Source organism: Arachis hypogaea, chromosome 1 (assembly GCF_003086295.3).
Source record: "Arachis hypogaea cultivar Tifrunner chromosome 1, arahy.Tifrunner.gnm2.J5K5, whole genome shotgun sequence".
Lineage (NCBI taxonomy): Eukaryota > Viridiplantae > Streptophyta > Magnoliopsida > Fabales > Fabaceae > Arachis > Arachis hypogaea.
In genome coordinates, this window is record NC_092036.1 from 106,949,698 (window position 1) to 106,966,193 (window position 16,496).

The 16,496-nt window shown below is 34.8% G+C and overlaps 1 protein-coding gene across 1 annotated transcript; it reads right to left on the reverse strand.

The window, feature by feature from the left end:
• Positions 1 to 11,469: 11,469 nt before the first annotated feature.
• LOC112707839 (zinc finger CCCH domain-containing protein 32) lies at positions 11,470 to 14,480 on the reverse strand. Its single transcript, XM_025759837.2, has 3 exons — positions 14,221 to 14,480; positions 13,771 to 13,881; positions 11,470 to 13,156 (listed from the first exon to the last, which is right to left on the reverse strand). The coding sequence occupies exons 1-3, from the start codon at positions 14,290 to 14,292 to the stop codon at positions 11,738 to 11,740; spliced, it is 1,602 nt and encodes a 533-aa protein (XP_025615622.1). The 5' UTR covers positions 14,293 to 14,480; the 3' UTR covers positions 11,470 to 11,737.
• Between the last annotated feature and the right edge of the window lie 2,016 nt (positions 14,481 to 16,496).

Sequence of the window (16,496 nt, forward strand, 5' to 3'; positions counted from 1 at the left end):
TAATTTGCTGAGGAGTAGGTTGTGTTACTCAACTAAATAAACTATGATCTGATGTCCTATTATAGCATTACTATTTATTATGTATACATATTGCTGAATTAAAGACTTACATTTGGCAACCGATCCGAAAATGTAAGAAGGCTCAGCTTACCGAGCGATGTAAGCAATGAACTGTGGATTTTTTAATCTTCTTTCAATCTTGGATATTCTTCCCCTATTCTCTCTGTATTTTCTTTTTGTTCGGAGACTTCTCTGCTTTTCCTTCCTTGGAAGTTGGAACTCTACTTTGCACTCATCTGAAAAATCATTGTTTCTGTGTTCTAATCTTAATTGTAACTCAAATTTGTGGCTGCATTACATTGAAGTTTGAGCGTTTATCAACTCAATACCACTCGTACATTTTTGTTTCCTCCAGCAAATTTTATATTTTCTTTAGACTTATTATAAGACTGGATAGTGGAAAAGATGGAATACCATGCTCATTTAGTATTTTTAACTACTATTTTTATCCGTAATAACATTACAGGAATATAAATCTTTTGAAATTATGTCGGCTTTGTCTTGGTATTATAAATTATAGCAGAAAATATTTATAGAATTAAACTACTTTTATAAAAAAGTCGTTGGAGACAAAAGTTCTTGTCGATTAAGAAGATCAAAGTCTCTATAAATAAAATTTAACATTCATTATCTAAAACTTGAAAGAATTTAATGTTTATACTTTTACATTTAATTAAGTGTTAAGTCTGTTGTACAAATAAAAATAATTAATTTTCATGTTTATTATTTTAAAAAATATTTTTTTGTCTCTTTATATATAAAAATATAATTAGATATTAGTATAAAAACTTTATATTGATAAAATAATATAGTTATATTTTTATTTTTATTTTAATATTTTAATTTTAATTTTAGTTGCAATTAGAGAATATTATGTTGCACATTTTAATTGTTAAATTTATAATTAATCGTTGACAATGATATATAAGAGATGTAGAGTAAGTGAAGAAATGAGATAGAGAAAGAGAGAGAGAGGAAGAGGAGAGAATTCATTAGTTTTGGAGGAAAAGATTTAATTTCAATTGCAATAAGAGTGTAACATGTGACATATTTTAGTTGTAAAATTAGTAATATATAATAGAATATAATAGATACAGTCCTGTTACACATACAAGTCTTTTTGGCAAACAAGTTAACTATAACCCAACAAAACTTACTTGCATAACGCGCACGTGAAATCACGCCGTTCTTTTTCATGTTTCTTCTTTTTCTTCTTTGCGTTCTTCCTCCAACGTTTGAATCATGTGTTCCTCCTTCTTCTCCTCCTCCTTCTTTGTGTTCCTCCTCCTTTTTCTTCGTGTTCTTTCTTCTTCTTTGCGTGTTTCATCCTCTTCGTCGTTCTTTTTATTGCTGCTATTGTTGCTGCACTTTTTTTCTCATTCTCTTTCTATAGATTTTGCAATATTATGTATTTTTTTCTTTGTTTGATTTTTTTTCTCTCAAAAAGAACTATGAGAAAATGAAATAAGAAGGTGAAGAAGAAGAAGCAGCAGAAAATGAAAAGAAAAAAAAGGAAGAGTTTTGAATTATGCAAAACTTATCAGAATAATAACACATAAATTTCTTAGTTTTTACACCAAAATGTTGCTACAAATGTACAAAAATATTTTTTCATGATGTATTTTTGTCTTCTTTTTTTTCTTATTTCTTTCTTTCTTTTAGTTGAATAAATGTAGGTTCATTCTCTTTCAAGTAATTTTGCAGCATTATATGTTTCTCCTTCTTCTTTGTTTGATTATTTTTTGTTTTTATTATTGTTAAAAGAGTAAAACAAGAAAAAACTTGAGAAGGTAAAACAAGAAAAAATGATAATAATAATGAAAAAGAAGAAGAAGGAGCAAAAGATGAGGAGGAGAAAGAGGACAAGTTTTGAATTATGTAGAACTTATCAGAATAAAAATACACCGAAATTTCTTAATAATAACACATACATTTCTTAATTTTTATACGGAAATTTTGCTACAAACCTCAATTAACTCAAAAATACACCAAAATTATTTAATGATTGCAACACATAAACTTAGTTTGAAAACAACACACAAAAATGACTGGATTATCAATAAAAACACATCCAAATCAATTTTGGATCAAGCAACGTCATCAATATGGTAAAAATTCTACGATAACGATAACAATAACGACGATAACGATAACGACAATATGTATAAGAAGAAGATGATGATGACAATAACGATGATGATCATAATGATGATGAAGATGATGGAGGAGAAGGAGGAAAAGGAAGGAGGAGAAGAAATTTTAATGAGAAAAAGAAGGAGAAAGAGGAAGAGGAGGAGTAGCATGTGGTATTGGTGATGACGATAACGAGAGAGAAAACGAAGAAGAAGAAGAAGAAGAAGAAGAAAAAGAAGAAGAAGAAGAAGAATAAGAAGAAGAAGAACAACAACAACAACATGTAGCAGGAGCGCGAAGAAGAATATACACACGTGAATGTAAATGATTTAGTTGGACTTATTTGATTAAATGACTCGTATGTAAAGATTAATTCTAATAGATAATAAATTTTTAACTACATGTAGACAGTATGTGAGGAAAAACTTGTTGTTTTAGGAAAAATATCATCTAAAGATAAAGAGATCAGTAACATAAGAAAGTGGGGATTTAATGATTTAATCAAATCACTATATCATTGATCCTATGGTTGTAAATTGTATTTCTCAACTACTTGTGACAATATCAATAAAATATTGGGTTCGACTATGGTGCTGAAACAAAAGTTTTTCAGCATCTGTTGAAAGGAGCTGGCATTAGGAAAGAAGAACACGTGTAGTTGTTGTTTTTATAGGAGGAGACAAGTTCTGAGACAAAGCAGCGATGGCAGAAATTTTTACGGATTGATTATCATGTGAAGTTTGATAATATTATAGCATTAATGAATTATTAATTTGGATTATATTTTTTTTGGTTATTGTTGTTTTCGGGCATGGGCTTGTGTTTTAGTTTTTGATGGATGTAAATTGAAAAGGTGTATGCTTGATTTTTGGTGAATAAATTATTCTTTCAACGCCGAAAGTAAGTATAAAAACAGAAACCAAAATATCATAGAGGAACAACAACAACAACAACAACAACAACAACAACAACAACAACAACAACAACAAATAATACATTTAAAATGATTGAAGTCCATTGTCCCCCAAATTTTTTCCAACCCGAATTCAGCTAGGGAGCCAATGGGGTATATGTACAATGTGTACAACGGCCTAATTATTTAGCCTAATAGGAATAAATAATAAAAATCTGTCCACAGATTACTCTAAATTCAAAAATCCTTATTCATTTATTTCACATCAAATTTCAAAATTCAAATCCCTTAATTTTAAATTTCTAAAAAATAACCATCCAAAATCCTAATTTACCAAAACATTTCATTTCAATACCCTCTTCTTTTTCAACCGGCGGCTACCCCCACCTTCATCAATAATTGTAACAGCCCAGACCACCCGCTAGCACGATATTGTCCGCTTTGACACACAAGACTTCATGGTTTTGTCTTTGACGATAGGGATGCTAGCCAAAACCCCCACACTCACTCGTCAAAATACGTCATGTAGGAAAAGGTATCCACACCCTTATAAGGCATGCTTCGTTTCCCTCCCCAACCGATGTGAGACCTTAAAATCCACCCCCCTAAGGGAGCCCAGCCCCCTCGCTGGCACATCGATCCGGGCTCCGGCTCTGATACCATCTGTAACAGCCCACTCCACTTTGGCTGCTTGGCTTGCCACATGCCACTCACCCTTAGTAAAAATAACCATCCACTTAAGAATAAAAATCATCTACATACCTAACGAATTGAACATCCAACATATTTTAAATATATATAACTAAACTCAATCCAGTCAAAATAATCATCTACATAAAAATTAAAATAATCATCCGCATACCTATTAAAATGACCATCCTAAATTGACCATTAAATAGATTAAAATATCTCATTTACATTAAAAACAAACATCTCATTTACATGAAAAACAAGCATCTACATGCATAAATAAAACTTCCGCTGCATTAGGACTCCCAACAAAGAATTCCTTCCGATTGGTTGTTTCAAATAAAGTGTCACTGCAAGTAGGTTTATGTAAAAGACTTTCAAAGACACCAACATTTTTCTTCTTGCCATTTTTCTTCTCTGGCCTTTGCTTAAAGCACCACAGCATAAAAATACAAACGCCTAACAAAATAAATATCAAAAGACCAGCACCAGCAATTCAAATGATATTCTTAGCCATAAATGACTTCCTAGCATTTGCAAGCATTAATGCAGTTGGGGAAGAAGGACTATTTGCTACTCTCCACGGTGATTTCCCAGGGAATGGAGCCATAGCTACAGGTGATGGGGGTTGCGACAGGTGATGGAATAAGACTTGTATTAAATGAATTTCCATCTTTTCTGCAAAGAAACATCCATGTTAAGGGATTCTTCAAATCCGGCTTCGGAAACCGCATCGCATACCAATTCGTCTCACTCTTCGGAAGTTCCTCGCTGGGACTGGAGTTAGGGTACAGCTTGATCTTCAGCGGCATTGATGAGAGAGAGAGAGAGAGAGAGAGAGAGAGAGAGAGAGAGAGAGAGAGAGAGAGAGAGAGAGAGAGAGAGAGAGAGAGAGAGAGAGAGAGAGAGAGAGAGAGAGAGGTGTTTGTAACGGTTTGAAATCCTTATTTGTTTTGTATTTAAAATTAGAAATAATTTTGTAATTAATTAATTTAATTATCATTTAAGGTTAATTTAAAAAATACCCCTATTATATACATTGTATACTAATTGCATTGGCTCTTCATACTTTCTCTTCTTTTAAACTTTGAATGACTCATTAATTACTTATAAATGTTCTTCAATTTTTTTAAAAAAATCAAAATCATCAAATTACAAAATACTAGCAAAAATAAATTTTCTTTTTAAATTCTTAGATATAATTTAACTTTACTTAGATAGGATATTTTATTTTAAAAAAATCATGCATACCAAATTAAACAATAATATTATCAACTTTCATATGGCTACTTATGTTTATATATTTGATTTTGAAAAAAAAATAACGGTATAAAATTTTTAAATTAAAAAATTAATAATTTTAAATTTTAAATACATTTAAAATATGTGCAAAATTAATACAAATAAATATACTCGTATTATTGTATATATCCTGGATACACAGACCTTAATTTTTTGCAGAGTATATTTCAAACACTCAATACCTATTTTCTTTATATTTTTTTAAATGTGACTGGGTATACAGTACCTTATAATTTATAAAATTCGAGACAGTATACCCAAAATATGTACCATTAATTTAAAATGGTAATTTTATTTATGTTAGGAATTTCAATAAATAATATATTTTATTAATTTAAATAAAAAATTCATGGTTTTAATTCAGATCATCGTGGATTGAAAAAAAATTGGGGGACAATAAACTTCAATCATTTTAAATGTTTTATTTTTTTTCAAAGACATTCAATTTATTTTATTTATCAGGAGAGGGAAAAAACAAATATCGTCTAAAGTGAAGGACATAAGCGGACAAAAGAAAGAGAAGGGTTCTCCAAGGTGTTTCATTCATAGGTGAGATAAAGTAATTAAATAAACTAAAGAAGAATGGGAAAGTTGAAGACGGAGCTAATGTTGAAGATGCAGCAGACGAGCAAGGATTTCTTGATGATGTTTGGCAGCGTTGGTGGCAATCACCTCCGGAGGAGTAGCTCGTTGCTCAAATACTCTTTGATTTCGTTCCTTTCAGATACTCCATATCAAAATCACGGTGAGCAAGAGCCTGCTGCCTCTGTTTGGTTGGCATTCTAGAAGACTCACTATTGAATTCCACTAATCAAAGAAGTTGATTATCCTAGATCCAGGTATATATGCTTCCATTTCTGCCTTTTTCCATATCAGTTTTGCATTTTCACACTGGAACATACAATGGTTTATTGTTTCGTTTTCTTCCTGGTATAATGGGCATATAGGAGGCATGTTGAGGAATCTTTGGTGAATGAACTGCATGACTGGAATTTTTCCATGGAGACATTTTTAGAGAAAAATTGTGATCTTCTGAGGTGTGAGCAGTTTCCATAAATTGGACTAAATTCGTCTTTGTTGCATATACTCTAGACACAGCTTAATTGGCTCATGGTAGAACAGGTAAGCAATTCGATATCCAGAGGCTATATCATAGCATTTAGAGTTGTTTAGCAACCATTGAACCTTGTCTGAACCTTCATTTGGGGTTATGGCAAGTATTCGTTGTGCAATTTCAGGGGAAAACCTCTCTGAGATGAGTTGTTGTTCCATTGCTTACCGCTAGAGAATAAATCTTTGACTAGCAAAATGTGATTTGAATCTTGGCTGGAATTGTTGTCACAGAGAACTCTATATGGAAAGACCGGAGAAAGTCAAGGGTCTTTGAAGGTCCGAATGGTCTCCCCGTCATCCACTCTCCAGATAATGCCTTTTTCAACTATACTTCATTCATGAAGAAGACTCTGTCAGCCCCAAGAAGGTACTACTCCTTTATCCACGCTTAGAAAATAACCATACTTATAATATCCGCCCTTTAAGATTTTAGCTAAAATAGAGTTAGGTTGGGTCATTACTCTCCAGTATTGCTTGCCTAGTAGAGCTAAGTTCTGTGCTCGCAAATCCTTTATACCAAGTTCTCCCTCTCTTTTTGGCCTTGTCATCTTGTCCCAACTAATCCAAGCCATGCGTCTTTCTTCTCCTTGCTGTCCCTACCAAAATTGGGTTAGAATCCCATGAATGTCTTTAATTAAAGTATCTGGTAATTTGAAACATGATAAGGTATAGATGGGGATTGCTTCCCCATGCTGCCTGGATCAAAATATGACAACCTCTATTTGATAGTAAACTCTTCTTCCAGCCCTGTACTCTCTTGAAGACCCGGTCCTTAGTTGAGTTGAATGTGGCTTTTTTCGATCTCTTGATTATTGAAGGTAGCCCTAGATACTTATCTTGTGCGCTAATATAAGTGATGTTCATCCTTGTTGCAAGCATTTCTCGGATTGTAGCAGGGGTATTATTGCTAAAGAAGATTACTGACTTAGAGAGATTAACTTTTTGTCCACTAAAGCTTTCATATGACATTAAAAGGTCTAGAATTCGGTCACAACTTTCTTCAGAGACCTTACAAAATAAAATATGTCGTCAGCGAATAATATATGATTAACTTTAGGGCACCTTCTAGTTATCTGAGTACCGTGAATCAAACTGTTTTGCTCTGCCTTATGTAGCAGGAAGGATAAAGCTTCCGCACAAAAAAGAAAAAGATATGGTGATAGAAGGTCCCCTTGCCGAATCCCTCTATTTGGTTTGAAGAAACCAAATGGTTGACCTTCCACAACAACAGAGTAAGAAACTGTGGTAACTAACTCACGTATCCAATTAATCCATCTCGTGTCAAACCCTAATTTTTCCATGTTGAACCATAGAAATTGCCATTCAACCCTATCATACGCTTTACTCATATTAAGTTTAATAACCATTTCATGCTCCAATCCCCTTTTCTTATTTTTAAGGTAGTGCATGCCCTCATGGGCAATTAAAATGTTATCAGAAATCAGCCGCCCTTTAAGAAAAGCAATCTGATTAGGGTCTATTAGGTTATTCATACAGCTTATTAATCTATATACCAACACTTTAGAGATAATTTTGTATATAGTCGTAGATAAACTAATAGGTCTATCCTGTGACATATTGTTGGTATCTGGGACTTTTGGGATCAAGCAAATATTTGTGTGGTTAAAGCTTTTTAATATCCTCCCTCTTCCAAAGAAACTTTTGACTGCTCTTGTTACATCCTCCCCTACAATGTCCCAATAGAATTGGAAGAATTTCGCTATCATATCGTCATCACCTGGGGCACTTTGGGGGTGAACACTAAATGTAGCTTTTTTAATTTCCTCTCCTGACATTGGTCTTTGTAGTCTACGGTTCATAGAAGCTGTAACCTTAGACTCAAAGTCAGTAAGAAAAGGCTCTGGGTCGGCCTGGTTGGTAAAAGAGAAAATGTATGTAAAGTGTTCCTCAGCCACTCTTGCAGTTTCAGCGTGAGAAGACACCACTTCACCGTTTCTTCCAATTAGACGCCATATTTTATTCTTCATTCTCTGAACTTTGAACCTTCTATGGAAAAAAGCAGTGTTACGATCTCCCTCTCTTAGCCATTTAGTCCGAGATTTCTCCTTCCAGTACAATTATTCATTCAAGTAAGCCTTTTCAAGCTTCCACTCAATCTCATGTACCTCCGTACCCCCACAAATTCCTGCTGCCCTCATTTCCTCCAACCGAGCATTGAGCATCTCTATTTCCTTCTTTGAATTTGATCAACTATTTTGTTGCCATTGCACAAGCTTATGTCAGCAAAATTTTAACTTCTGGGCTAGAATATACATTGGTGAACCTTCAACTGGAGAGGTCCAGCTTCCCTAATAATACTCCTTATTTCCTCTACACTACACCATCTCTCTTGGAACTTGAATTGTCTCTTTGTTTTTTCCACTTGAGGGTTGGTGTTCAACAGCAGAGGGACATGATTTGAACCATTTTCAGAGAGCCTGAGGACAGTTGGGTGGCAAAAGGATTGCAACAGTCCCCCATTCACTAGCACTCTGTCTAAACGTTCTTGAATCAGTTCACTCTCAGCCCTCTTATTGCTCCAAGTGTACTGTCGACCAGTCATACCTATATCCACCAAATCATTGTCACTAATAAATAGGTTGAAGGCTGCCATTGTCGATAAGGGTGCATCTCCACCCCCTATTTTCTCTTCTGTTTTAGTGATTGTATTAAAGTCGCCTAGGATAATAACATTTTCCTGAGCCTGTCCCACTATCCTCAAAATCTCTTGAAATTGGGCTACCCTTGCTTGTTCATTACAGCTAAGGTGGAGTCCAATTATGTGCCTTTTTACATTGTTCACCACATCCCTCGCTACACCTTATATATGAAAACTAGACCTGCTGGTTACTTTAACATCACATTCTTCTTTCCACGCCATGGCTAGTCCTCCTGAAATACCATTTGGATTGATTACATGCCATCTGCTAAATCCACACGACTTTAGCTTCGCTTCCACCAGACGAGTTTGGTTTTTTGTTCGCATATAAAAACCAACTCGGGGGAGTGGGATTGAGTAATCCCTTTGAGGTTATGGATTGTCAGGGGTCTCCCTAAATCCTGATAATTTCATGTAAGGATCCTCATGGTGCTGGGGGTGCCATTGTATGGCTGGCAACCTCCACCTTCTCCTTTTTCGCTCCTCTTTCTTCCATACAGGCTTTTTTCTGAATAGGTTCATTTTCCCTACCTGCTGGTCTCCTTTTCACTCCACACCCTTGCTGGTGGTTTTCATCTCTTTGTCTAGCAATTTGTTTAATCTTCAGCTTTCTTTTCTCTTCTTTAATCACACCGCTCTTTTTCTGCTCTACCTCCATATGTGTCTCCGTTATGTTAACATCATCCAATAGGATCAGGGCTCCATCATTTTCCATAGCCTGCCAGGCCTCTTTTGGAGTCTGATTCAGCAGCCCTTCATACCTTTTTTCCAAGGATTCTGCTGTCTCTTTTACCTGATTTTTGGTTCCACTCATGCTCAATTCAGCGAAGCTTTCTATTAACCATGTAGGGGATGGTTTCTTCCTTGGTTGTGCAATTTTTGGGTTAGACTTTTTATTCCATGTAGTGTCATTGCCGCCCTCTGTGTCTACTCTTTTTTCTACTTGATCAGCTTTAACCTACTCTCCTATGTGGTCTTGTTTGGTTTGATTTGTCGTTGAGTCTATGATCAGCTTGTTACAATGCTTGGCATCATGTTCCAGTTTTGTACAATAGGTGAGAATTTTTCCAGCCGCTCATATCTGACTCCAATCTCTATTATTCTCTGTTTCGGTCCAGCTAGTCTCAGGCTATCTCTAATCCTTTTCCCTGACATTAAAGAACCTCACATCAATAACCTCTCCAATCTTCTCTCCCAATTTTCTCCCTACATCCAGCGTTTTAAATTTCTCCGAAAGACTCCAGAGTTGAGACTATACTGGGAAGAAACGGAGTCCTTCTTCCCATACCTTCTCATCTTCATTCTATCTCTGAAGGTGAAGCACATAATCTTTAAAGAGTCAGGGTCCTCCTATTTTCACTCTTATTGCATCTTGTTCCTCTTCGAAAAAGAATTGGAATATGTTGTTCCCCTTCACAACTGTACGAAGTCCATTTGGTCTCCCCCAAATCACCCTGAGGGCATTGTCCATTGTTCTCTGAGAGAAAGGTTTGTCTGCGAATAGTCTTCCAAAGAGGCTTTTAGAGCATGTCTCAGCCCCTTTTGCAATTTCTTCATCCCCCAATTGTACCAGGTCCTCCTGCTCCTCCCTAATATCTAAGTCATATTATTTTTGTCATTTTTTCGCTGACTCTAGCATGGAGAATTTGTGTTTCAATCCCAGTCAACAATCAGAATTGTGAGGTGTTGGGTATGAGTTGAAAGTAAACAAAAGAAAAATCCTAAAAAAAAAAGAGTACGTGTGGAAGCCCTAGCAAAGCACCTGTCAAAAACCTTAAAGGTTCACTTGCCAAGCAAAAATAATAAAATAAGAAAATCATCTTACTTTTTAAATGTATTATTTGTTGTTGTTGTTATTGTTGAAAGAATAATTTATTCACCAAAAATTAAGCATACACCTTTTCAATTTACATCCGGCAAAAACTAAAACACAAACCCATGCTCGAAAACAACAGTAACCAAAAAAATATAATCCAAATTAATAATTCTTTAATGCTATAATATTATCAAACTTCACACAGTAATTAATTCATAAAAATTTTTGCCATCGCTACTTTGTCTCAAAACTTGTCTCCTCTTATAAAAAACAACCACACATATTCTTCTTTCCTAATGTCAGCTCCTTTCAGCAAATGCTAAAAAACTTTTGTTTCAGCACCATAGTCAAACCCTAAAATATTTTCGCAATATTCTGTGGTCACAACAATTTTAACCTTGATTCGTATAGGATGCAGGATGATGATATGTTCTTTTTCATAAGCCGATTCCCAATGTACTACTATGTTAGTACTTAGGAGTATAATATTTTGTAGCCTTAACTTTTTCTCTGTTCCGCGTACCTCTAATCTCACACACTTATGGTATACAATATAAAAATGAAACATGAAATTACATGATTGCTGTAATTGACCAAAACCGAGGGGTAGAAATTATTCTCTCGATGTTTGCAATTTCTTTGCATCTATATACCAATTCTTAGGCCTATTTTATGATTAGTATAATTGGTTTATATAAATCAGTAGAATTATTATAATTGTATACATTATAGATATCTATCAAAATTTTAAGCGAGTCTAAAAACTACTTAGTACTTGCGGAATAGGTGAATATGCAGCTTTGTACAAGAGAAACAGGTAGGGCAGTCAGAGTCAAAATTCATGAAAAACGGTAATCCACTCGCTAGATATGCCTTTGACAAAAGCAACAAACTCAACCAACAACGTTTATCTTTACTAGTCAAACACTGGTTATCCAAAAGTATCAGCAACTACCAGCGGCAAAAACCCAATTCCTCCACCCCATCTTATCTAGTTTTATCTACGTTGAAAATTATTAGTCTCTCGAAACCATTACTTTGAACTCAAAATTCAGTTGCTGCAGACATTGACATCTCCAACTCCGTCCACACTCCTTTTGCCCTTGAGAATTTCACTAAGAGGTTTGGGGTCCTGAAAATCAGGTGATGTGCTTTTGCAGTGAAAACTTCCTGCAGCCTTTTTCTTCTCTTCTCTAATTTCTGCAAGGCTCTTGGGTCCTGAAAATGTAGAGGACTCGTGAACAAATCTCCTTTGCTTGAAAACTGGTCTCCTGGAGTCATTAGATGAATGAAACTGGCGTTTAGATGGCTTTTCTCTATAATGCTTCCTTGGCCAATGCTGCTGGGAATTCCTAGATAACCTTGGCTTGTTAGCAATTGAAAGAGTTTCAACCTCTCCAATGGGGTCTATAGTGGTAATTCCCACTTGCGATGACAATCTTCCCCTTAGTCTCTGTTCATTGTAATGCCTTTGATGCCTTTCCCGGTTTCGAACCATCAAAGAAGAGGATTCATGTCGTCTGATGAAACTCGCATCAGGTGGACCACTACTTTCCCTTCGTCTTCTCAGATGGTCTCGTAGATCTAACTTCCCGTCACAGCTAGCTATATCACTCATCTGAATCCTTTTCCTAGTCAACATAGAATCTAAGATTATATCACTGGAACAATCACAAACTCTTCTGCCATTAGCACGAGTAAGATCTCTATCTAAACGTCTATAATCATCATACATTTCTTGTTCATACAGGATGTCAGCTTTGCGGCACATATTATCATACTCAACTGGGTTTTCAAATTCATACCCCAAGTATTGTTCATTCAGTTCCTCATGTTCCCCATCAGGAAGATATTCAGGATCCTCCTCATAGCCCAAGTTTGCCGATTCATCATGAACAAGAACATCAAATCCAGGGGATGATGATTCCCAACGTTCATCAGGCTCGATGTGACCATTTACTTGCTCCTCTGAACCCTGCTCACTGCATCGTTGAGAGATGTTATCAACAAATCTTTCTTCTGGATACGGAGACTCCAACCCTGCAACTGTAGCTTCTTCATACTCAACAGCATATGTAGGGGAATCACCTTGCTGTTTAACATATGTAGGGAAATCACCTTGCTGTTTAACATTTTTTGGTAAGGATAGTTGAAGATCTTCCTTAGGTGGAGGCTTGAAAGTGGGCAAAGCCTTTGGGGCAGTTAACGATGGGTTCGAATGAGTTTCAGTTGTTGATGGGGCAGTTCCTGACAACACCTTATTCTCTAGGTTGGGTGGATCAGTGCCTCCCTTGTCATTCTTTACAGGCTTTACAGTGAAATGGCTCTCATCATGCCCATGCAAAAATGAGCATCTGTCGCCTTTATTGCAATATCCATAGAAGAAAAAATAACAGGGAACCATTGTCTTATTTGCAGGCACAGCAGACTGTGTTGGCTCAGATGAAACTCCAGTCTGGCCATCCAATGGCTGGGAAAACAAAAGGAATTAGTTGAAGCAAAACAAACAGTAACAAATGAGCCCTGATCACATTTAAAAAATAAAAAACTCCACTGATTCAAGGAAACCAACAACAGTATCAAAGAAGCGAAAAAGAGACGGATTATGCAAGCTGAGGTTGAATACTCTAATGGAGATAAAAATTACTTCCTTCCTTGCAATTTACATTACACAGTCATTTCAAAGGATTAAAGGATGAACATTTTTTATATTTGCCTATTGAAAATTTTATACATTCCATATAACATCAATACTGAGTCTTTGATCTGCAACCTCACATCACAAACTACTTACAACAATGTTTGAGCTTGCTGTGTTAGTACAAGCTAGCTTCAACCATATTCAACCATGTCTCTGTGTATATACTTTAATGAGATAGGAATAGACCGATTCAATACAAAAACAACTATTACTTCAACAACAGAAGCCAACAAAGGAACAAAACAATTGCAAATCAAATTGGAAAGGATACCAGTTTCAAGCATTTCATACACACGCATTAAGTTTAAGTTTAAGACCAAAGGTAGCTTGCGGGAAACAAGTCGAAATAAAATAACAAAAAGCAACAAATGGTGGAAACATACAGGGTGCCTGAAAGCACATGTTGGATTAAGGCAACTGCCAGATAACCAGTACCAGCAATCCCTAGGGTTAAGCCTCGCAATCTCATTATGCCGATACTCGCATTCAGCTCCCTGCAAAAGCAACACAAACAAAATGAGCACGAATGACACCACAACCATAAACAAACACATACAGCATTGCAAAACGCATCAAATGAGTAGTGCTACAAATCCTTCCTGGCATTTAAACAAATCGACAATTATTACCGAAAAGCAAGTGTTACGTAAAGTGCAGTTTTGTTTTGTTTTTCATATTGTTACGGTAGGGTTAGAGAAAACGCATAATTGGAGAGAGTGAGAGAGGGAGGAGCAGAAATGGAAGGAAATGACGCAATGCAAGAGCAATGGAAGGGAAGCGGAGAAAGGGGAAAATAGGGTTAGGAGGAATGAGAAGAGTGGAATGGAACGGACCTTCTTGCAAGTGAGGGGAGATGCCAAGAAATAAACGCAATCGGTGTTGCGCATCAACGAAGCTTCGTCCATAGTCAAAAGAAAACACGGAGAAGGAAGAAGAAGGAGGAGGAGAATGGGATCAGAGTTTCATCGACATTCCAAGTTTTGGAGGGAGAAGAGATCCATCGCACATAGGAGGATGATGACGATGATGATGTAATGCAATGTAGTAATGTTGTTGATGATAGCGAGTGACGGAGCGAGAAAGACAAACACACCACCATCGACTTCGCTTCTCTGGGCTTATTATTGGGCTCCGTCAAACAAATCTTCGGGCTTATATTGGGCCACATGTGGGCCCATCTTCCGACAGATCCACGACCTAAATACAGAAGAAAGTGTAATAGATGGTTTGATTTGGGTGGGTTCTGCTGATGTCAGATGCAACTTTACATAATTACATGGAAGGTGGTTATGCCAAAGATATATGGACTGATCAAACCAATTTGAATTGGTCCAGTGATTAGCTCATTAGTCCGTTTAAGTAAGTGTTGAGATTCGAATCTCGTCTTGTACATGCAGCAACACATTGGCCAACCACAAACTCTTAAGTAGAGCTTAGTACCTTTTTTTAAATTTTTAAGTAACGGGAAATCAAAGTGGCAGTTTTCTATTATAATGCGAATTTTTCAGATTTTTTTAAAACTTTAGAAAGTGGCAGTTTTCTATTATAATGTGAATTTTTCAGATTTTTTTAAAACTTTAGAAAAATGTTCTCTGTTCATTCTTTAAACAGATAAATTAAAGAAAAGATTTAAGAATTTAATTTTGATGCATTGTCCAGTGTAAAACCGTGCATCCAAATTACATAAAGTGTACATTAACAAAAATAATTATCATTTATATTAACCATAAATGATCATCTAAAAAAATAATTGTAATTGCACAACTGTATAAAATATTTTAATGCATCAAAATTAAACTCAAGGTTTAAATGGCAACAACAAGTACGTGACTGATAACTTCAGTGTCTCCTCCACTTAATCATAATTCTAAAGAATTGATCAGCCTTTTACATTCGAGATTCGATCTTCACATCTTCATTTACAGAAGATTATCTCCATCGAACAAGTTTTTGTTTCTTTTTGTTATTGATAGTCATTTAGTAAAAGGCAATTTATGATCTCCAATTCTTGTAACTGTAAAACGAAGAACGCTACTCAAACAAAATGTTACAGTATTATTATAAGGTAAATTCTTTGGTGTAGAATGGAGAGACAGTTCTACACATGTAGAAATGTGTTGGATTCTGTTTTTGTGTAACAAGTGTCTCAATAAGAGACAATTTCTGACGCTATACAGTACCATTGTTCGGTGTATCACGTGATGAGTTTAGGTAAGAATTTGTTTATTTTGTTTAAATCTGAATAATTAACCTAAGATAATTGTTGGGCTTATTGGTTGGCTGTTTGAGCTATAATGTTAGAAGGATGAAGGCGTTTTTTGGCAGATTGAAATGCCTTTTAAGAATATATTATCTCATGTCCAAAAAAAAAAGGAATATATTGTTTTTTTTTTTTGTTAATTTTGGGTCTTAAGATGTAATAGCCTATGTGAATAATATGTGAATACTGAACACCCAATGGCTGGAGGTAAGTACTTAGTAGTATATATGATTTAGGTGGATCGAAAAAGACCTCTCTCAAGTGATAAGTAAATTTTTCAGTTTAAAAATATATTATGTTTATACTTATCTATACATATTTAATTATTAGTAGTTTAATATTTAAAATGAATTTTGAGTATGTAATCTAAATAAATTATGATTAAGACAAATTTATTGAATAAAAATTGATTAATATTAATAGCTCATCCTTAAAAGCTCGTTATTAAATAAAGAGTGCAGCATATTAATTTTTTATTTATTATATTTTATATTAATAACTTAAATTTAGGATTTAAAATTTAGTACTTATGATTTATGATTTAGATTTTAATATTAAGAATTTATAGTTTAAAATTTAAATTTTAGAATTCAAGAAGCATATTTTCTATTGAACGGATGAACGTATAAGCATTTGTCAATATTAACTAATTAAAAATTAATGAATAAAGTGACAAGTAAATTTCTAAGAATTTATAGTTTCGATAGATTAGTTTTTTTATATTAATAAAATATTTTATAATAGTAAATTTAGAACACTATCTTTAAATTACCACATATGATTGAGATAAAAATTTTAATTTGAACTAACTTATCTATATTTATTACCTTAAAAAATTTTATTAATATT

Bases quoted from the DNA above. Each gene is read 5' to 3' on its own strand.
- LOC112707839 (XM_025759837.2), bottom strand. From the start codon at position 14,292: ATGGACGAAGCTTCGTTGATGCGCAACACCGATTGCGTTTATTTCTTG. The intron at 13,882-14,220 runs GTCCGTTCCATT...TTGCTTTTGCAG, and splicing joins CTCCCCTCACTTGCAAGAAG to GGAGCTGAATGCGAGTATCG. The intron at 13,157-13,770 runs GTATGTTTCCAC...TTGTTTTCCCAG, and splicing joins CATGTGCTTTCAGGCACCCT to CCATTGGATGGCCAGACTGG.